This window comes from Poromitra crassiceps, assembly GCF_964638095.1.
Source record: "Poromitra crassiceps genome assembly, chromosome: 10".
In the NCBI taxonomy this organism is placed as follows: Eukaryota; Metazoa; Chordata; class Actinopteri; order Beryciformes; family Melamphaidae; genus Poromitra; species Poromitra crassiceps.
Genome location: NC_139631.1, coordinates 41,120,695 through 41,128,194, shown reverse-complemented (window position 1 = coordinate 41,128,194; position 7,500 = coordinate 41,120,695). Strand labels below are relative to the sequence as shown.

The window sequence follows — 7,500 nt, the reverse complement described above, 5'->3', positions numbered from 1 at the left end:
TGGACAATAAAGTTGTATTCTATTCTATTCTATTCTATTCTATTCTATTCTATTCTATTCTATTCTATCAGATCTGAAATGTAGGCTACACCACAGAATGACAGAACCATTAGTATTTTGGGGGAAAGGCCACTAATTTATATGTAGGCACTAGGCAGGCACAATGACCGATGAAAGAAAGTTGTTATAGCGTAGTTTTGAGGTCCTGTCATTCAGAGGCTGTTGGATCATCCTACCTGTCTGCCAGGCAGAGGGGGAGAAAAAAAGGCAGCGCTGAGGGAGAAAATAATGCAATCTTTCTGTCCAAACTTTCACCAATCTAATCTCATCATGACATCCAGGGATAGGTTATATTTTGCTAGCCGATGCGTTTAGAACATTATTCTCACTTTGATCAGATATAGTTTATAGTGTAGCGTATTTACATGCTTGCTGTATTTAAACTGAGATTTGTTTGAGGAGCATATCGAGACAGACGGGGATGGAAGTGGGCAGAGGGGGGGGGGGGGGGGGCTCAGAGTGCTTTGGTCGCTGCTGGAACCTCATTTGACGCTTCAAAATGGAAACAGGTACGGGCGTCAAGGCAGTTTGACGCGCGTCAGAACGCTCTTGGTGCGTTGGTGCGTGTTCGGCCGTTTAAAACAATGGGTGGACTTCAAAACGCGAGCGTCCGACGCTCCCTGTGCGTTTGAGGCTCTCCTCTGGTAGCCTAACTAACTTCTCGAGTACTTTTTTATGTGATACTACTCTTGCTTTGAATTGATTGATACCCAAATACTCTCTGTGCCTTAAGTAGAGTCAACTCGGCTAACAGTCGTTCCAATTCAGCCAAAGTACAAGGTATTTCAGTATTGATGTGTTGATCTATTATCAGATGAGCATCACTCTCTCTGGGCACAGGAGGATGCTACTTTTCATTAGCCTGACAGACAGGCAGCGTGCCCTGGAACCCGGACAGACAGGCAGCGTGCCCTGGAACCCGGACAGACAAGCAGCGTGCCCTGGAACCCGGACAGACAGGCAGCGTGCCCTGGAACCCGGACAGGCAGGCAGCGTGCCCTGGAACCCGGACAGACAGGCAGCGTGCCCTGGAACCCGGACAGACAGGCAGCGTGCCCTGGAACCTGTGACGAGGAGCTGGAGATGAAGGCCGTTAGGCTGTGACCAATTGTTCCTTAACAGACAAGTGTGCTAACTGACTCTGGCTGATCTGCTTTGTCCCCGCCTCCCTTTTCTCTCTGTTCACTAACTCTTTATATCATCAGTGTGACAACAGCTATTCTACTGTGATGACTGTCCCTGCTCCCTGTACCCATTTACCACCAAATATTCAATTATTTACCAAATACTGTAACAACCTTTAACTAGTTTAATTTGCTGCTTTTTTCCAACATGTTGGATATTTCCTTTCTTTTTACCTCCGCCAATGGAGTTGGCTGGGAGGTCATGTTTTCGCCCTGTTTGTCTGTCCATCTGTTTGTTTGTTTGTTTGTTTGTTTGTTTGTTTGTTCTCGGCAGGATATCTCAAAAAGTTATCAACGGATTTGCATGAATCTTTGTAGAAAGGTTGGTCATGGGCCAAGGAAGAGCTGATTAACTTTCCACGGCTACTGGTCAAAAGAGGGCGTGGCAATGGGCATAGTCAATCACAAAATGCACGTCCAAATGCATTCACGTAACACCACGAAACTTTGTAGAAAGGTTGGCAGAGGTAGACACTTTAATTAGCCAGACAGTGACGTTTTGAGTAATGCTCTTCCTCAGACATGAAACTACATAGAAAGACGCCATGTGCTTCAAGAAAGTTAGAAAGGCCTCAAAACTCGTATCACCGAACATAGGTGTGCAATCTGTAATCATGATCCATCTAAAGCCCTGTAGCTGTCCACTTCACAGAGGCACGACACAAAATATATCCACGCTCAGATACATTGGCATTGAAGCTGTCCACTGCCCCCGGAGGGGAGGCGACCTTGACTCTTTACTCCTGAGAAGAGAACTTTTCCGGATCTACACACTGGATACCCTCACCCCTAGAGGTCTCAATGAGGATTTCAGCATAAAACCCTTTCTCTAACTTTCTTGGTCCTGTTGAGATATTTACATCTGTCATGATCCGTTGTATTTCTGTATTTCTATTCTATGCTGCTGCTATTTTGAACTTTAATAGCTGTTGTGGTCTCCTGTGCTGCTCATTGTAATGTTGCTTGTCGCTTACAATGAGAGCTTACTGGATATGAATCCTTGGTATATGCTTCAGGGTCATCCTTTCAAATATAGAGGCGCCTATTTAGACCTAGCCAGTTTTAGCGTATGACGGCCATCTGGCCTGATATCCCGTCTTTTCTGTGCTCTAGGGGTCTGATCTATATTTGCTGTCGTATAGCTGTATATATTTGATGTTTGTATAAACATGTTTTTGTATTTTCTATGTATTTTCTATTATGTAACTTCTCCGGGATCATGTGACATGTCACGTGACCGGGTCACAGGTGTATTTTGTAACTGTAAATTGAACAGGTATAAATTTTCCTTTGTCCCACTGTCCATTAAAGCACTTAATAGTAAGAGATAACGCAGACCAACTTAATACAGCTCATGTTCTATTTTTAGGGAAGCGGTGCAATATTTAATAATCTTTCATTTCAACATTTTTCTCTTTCTTTGCGGAGGGCTGGTGCAATACTTTACTACTGGGTACGCATGATGTATATGTACACTGTAGGAATTTAATGTTAATTGTCGTCTGTCTATATGTCAATATGTATATGTCTAACGCTGTGTCTCTTGATGCCCAAAAAGAATTTCTCCCAAGGGAGACAATAAAGGCTTATTCAATTCAATTCAATTCAATTTAAACATGGCGTCTTTCTATGTAATTTCATGTCTGAGGAAGAAACGTCACTGTCTGTTGGATGGCTAATTAAAAGGTCAACGGGAGCTCAGTGTGCGGACCTTCCTTCTTTTTTACTGTCCACCGTTTTTGGTTCCTGCACCTACTTTATTGTGTTGGGTGTGCCTCTTCTACAGAGCTATACACTACCATGGGCCCTCTAGTGCTTAGTCTTGGTTCCCACCAGGCGCTATTCAGAAGCAGTGCTGAAGCAGCGCCTAACAGAAGCTGAGTGCCACGCTAAACCGCTCACACCAGAAACACCCTCTTTTCCTCAGCGCCTCGCTCGGAGCTGCCCTCCCCCCCGCTCACAACTTGCATTGACTTCATGCCTGGCAGCTCGGGTGCAGCGCGCTGCACGCTTGAAAAATAGAACAAAGCCGAAACTATCGCTCCAGTTTAGCATCAGCGTGGCTTCAGCGTGACGTGGCGTGTGGCTGGTGTGAACGGGGTCTCGCCTGTTAACCAGGACGCCGAAATGAAACTGCCATAGCCCTGTGTGAACGAGGGCTTATTGTTCCTATTGGGTTTATCACTATTGCAGCTCGTGCACTGCTCTCCTCTGCTCTGCTCTGCTCTCTTCTGCTCTCCTGTCCTCTGGCCCTCTCTCATGCTGGGTTTCCATGGGTTGTATCATGTCTAGCTGCCTCTCCTCTCCTCTTCTCTTCTCTGGCCCTCTCTCATGCTGGTTTCCATGGGGTCTTTGTCCAGGAGTATCATGCCCAGCTGGAAGAGATGCGAGTTGCCATCAGACAGCTGGAGGAGGACCTGTCTGCCGCCCGGCGCCGTAGCGACCTGTACGAGGCTGAGCTGAAGGAGTCTCGGCAGACCAGCGAGGAGCTGAAGAGGAAGGCTGCCGACTACCAGCAGAGGATGCAGAAGGTCTGCACTGTGACTGAAGCTGTTAAACATCTAGTGCAGTGATGTTACATGCCATTCCACCAGGAGAAGCTTGCTATGGATTTCCAAAGCAAGTGGTGTCATCTTTTTCAGTTTCAGTTGTTCATCTTGTTATAACTGCTTCAGAGCCTCCAACCTGGGAACCCAGAGTCTATTTCGGCACGTGCCCAAATAGACTCTGGGTTCCCAGATTGCAGAGCCTCTTGCTCTAGACAATTTTGAGGATGGTAGGATGGTAACTAGACCAGGTTAGAGGTAGATTATGACTGATTTCAAGGTCTTCTCCATTCTCCATCAAATATTTTCTAGGTAAAGTCACAATATAAATGGTCCCCCATGTTTGGATTCCTAACTGGTGCCCCTTACAATTGCATCTTTTTGCAATAGACGCTCAGCCAAATCTCAGTAGGTTGAGGGTGCATGACATGCAACACATACTGTAACTAGAGACAATAACGTTAGCTAATCAACTTGTGTTAGTGTTCTTCTGTTAGTCTTTTACTACCATTTGCAGACAAAGCTTGCGGGTGCGGGACAAAGTGATCAGGACAGCAATCGTTCCCTCTAATTGTGTCATCCACTGCAACCATAATGGAAACGTGGTGATTTTGGCTAGCTCGTGGTGATTTTGGCTAGCTCGTGGTGATTTTGGCTAGCTCGTGGTGATTTTGGCTAGCTCAGCAAGCAGCTTGGTAAACTGTCAGATAGACTAAGGCGGCACGTCATCCACTCTGTATACTGTTGACTGGTCATAGTATTCATTAAAGCCTGGGTATATTGTTATTCATTCGCATGTCATGTATATAGATCTGATATCTAAAGAGGTTTGATTCTGTTGACAACCAGAAGGAGAGTTTGCCAAACTACAATAACAGTTCTATATACACACACACACACACACACACACACACACACACACACACACACACACACACACAAACACACACACACACACACACATATATATATATATATAGAAGCCACGGACTGCTGTAATAATGTTTGGGAGGTCACATGACTGTCTACTTGCTGTAATAATATTCAGGAGGTCACATGACTGTCTACTTGCTGTAATAATGTTTGGGAGGTCACATGACTGTCTACTTGCTGTAATAATGTTTGGGAGGTCACATGACTGTCTACTTGCTGTAATAATGTTTGGGAGGTCACAGGTGTTTTCATATCTTCACAGGTCAAAGAACAAGGCAAAGCAGACACGGAGGAGCTCATGGCTAAGCTGGAAAAGGTAAAGTTTACTGAGCGGATTTGATAGCCTGATATAACAAAAAGTAATAACTTTCTGTGATTGGTGAGGACAGCAAAAGATATTTCCGGATGAGGACACCAACAAGTTATAGTGATTTGAAAGCCTTAAAGTCTGTCTACATAAATCTGTATTTTTCTTTTTCAGACCAATGCTGATCAGCAGGCAAAGATTCAGGATCTTCAGGATAAGCTGACGAAGGTAGAATCTTTTTGTTGGGCAACTTAATGGATAATTGATGTGAGCATGTACTCCCAAAGACAAGAGATGTAACAGCGTTCCTGCAATCTCACGTCACGGCAAAGAAAAATCCCTCTCTCTCTCTCTCTTTCACTCTCATGCTCTGTCTCTCTGTCTTTGCCTCTCTCTCTCTCGCTCTCTCGCTCTGTCTCTGCCTCTCTCTCGCACTCTCTCTCTCTCTCTCTCTCTCTCTTTCTTCCCCGCTAATGACTAGTTGAACTCCGGTGTGTAGTCAAGCAGATGCTGGTCTATGGCCTGAGAACAATTAAGCTGTCGTTTAAAACAAGAGTTACTGCTTAATTATCAGCAATCAAACAATTTTGCCTCATTAGAGAAGATGATTTCATCCCAATTGTCTTTTCCTACAGATGAATGTTTAAAATTACCATCCACTCTAAGAAGAACATGGGAGTTTGTGGTGTCGTTGTTGAAGACTGACTGGTCCACTTTTTGGATAGGTTGACTTTCCACTCAATGTTCAGACAAATAATCAGCCTGAGTTTTTTACTTGAACAACTTTGCAGTTAATGTTGTTATCACTTTCTGTAAAACCCGAGACACATACCGTACAGCCAATTCATCGACATCAGACATGTCTGGGCGTCTGTCGCCCTGTTATTTGCGGTGTCCTGCACCGGTGGCTCTAGTTGGCCTTGCCCTGTCAGCGGCTTCTCCAGACGATTTAACATGTTGGGTCAGCGTCGGGTCATCGGTGACATCCAGCCATCCCTCTGATTGGCTGGTCACTGGTAGAGAAATCACTCTGATTGGCTGGTCAGAGGTAGAGAAATCACTCTGATTGGCTGGTCAGGGGTAGAGAAATCACTCTGATTGGCTGGTCAGTTGTAGCGAAGCAGTGTAGGAGAAGAGAGGGTACCCACAAAACGCTCTGTTCATTTTCCAACTTCATGTCATCTGATAATTCCAAAGCACAGATATTTTGACGACGACGTGCCTTTGGGAAAGTCCCTTAAGCCTGCCACTGCATCATATCACCCATTTAGTGCAGTTTCTCCTTATTTTTTCACCTTCTCCTCTTCCTTTCTTCTCCCACAAGCAAAAGACCTGACAGGGTCTCACAACGTCAGCGCCATTTGCAACTTTTTGTCAGACATAAAGTCTCGATTAGAAGTAGGTGGATTATGAAACTGTGAGAGAAATGGTCGGCAAACGTTGCTTTGTTGCATGCATCAGGTCTCACGCGGGCGCAGAGCGTACATGCTATGCTGTACACGGTACATGCTAGTCACGCGTGGGCTAGCCGAGCGTACATGCTGCGTGATTTCTATTCGCACATAGGATAAGCAATAACCACGCCCTGTGGCGCCGGGATTGGCCGGGAGCAACACTGGAGGGCACGCAGCCCAGCGATTTCATGAACCAACTGAATAGCTCTTGAGAACGGACAGCGATTTCGAGAGCGGACATTGAGAGCGGACATTGAAATGAATTATGGTCACCTACCTTCCTTAGCATAGTAATAATAATAATAAGCATAATAATTGTAATCTACACAATGTACACAATCTACAAAAACATGCAATAATATAAACGGTGTTGTGTTCACGTTCATAGCTCATATAATATAATGTATCATATCGTTCATTTCAAGCTCAATTCTTACCCAGAGAAAAGGTACAGCACTGAAAATGTAACAAGCAATAGTTTTTTAAACATCTTTATTTTAAAAGATGAAAAGCCCCAGGTGCTTTAGTCCCAAGCTTCAATGCTCCAGGCCATTCCCGGCGCCACAGGGCGTGGTTATTACTTATCCTATGTGCGAATAGAAATCACGCGTACATGCTAGTCATGTGTGGGCTAGCAGAGTGTACATGCTAGTCACGCGTGGGTTGTGGTGTTTGCTGTGTGTTCAAGTGCAACTTTCTGGCCCCGACACAGCAGACGTGAGGTGACGCATCGCTCGGCCTCTAGTTTCTGCTCGTCCCTTCAAGTGTTTTCGGTGTGTCACCGGCTTTAAATGGCATACAGAATTTAATGAGACCTTTCATTATGTTTAAAGATCCCACCTTTTACTCTGTTTGAGCAATTGAACACAGTTCCCTGTGGTGTTGACAAAAGGCTTGTGAAGTGTATCACAATTATCAAAAACCCACCTACTGTAACTCTGTAACTTTTCTAGTGTTTCCCAGTGTCTCCATTATAAAGAGCAGGCTGTTTTTTTGTGGGTGTTAATTTTCATTGG

At 44.8% G+C, this 7,500-nt stretch overlaps 1 protein-coding gene across 1 annotated transcript in view; it reads left to right on the top strand.

The window, feature by feature from the left end:
- citb (citron rho-interacting serine/threonine kinase b) overlaps window positions 1-7,500 on the top strand; it is a gene marked incomplete at both ends in the record, with an annotated part of 85,163 nt that overhangs the window by 14,477 nt on the left and 63,186 nt on the right. The window contains 3 exons of the mRNA XM_083643880.1: window positions 3,605-3,775; window positions 4,986-5,039; window positions 5,205-5,258. Coding sequence (XP_083500006.1) covers window positions 3,605-3,775; window positions 4,986-5,039; window positions 5,205-5,258 — 279 coding nt within the window. The remainder of the gene's footprint in view (window positions 1-3,604; window positions 3,776-4,985; window positions 5,040-5,204; window positions 5,259-7,500) is intronic.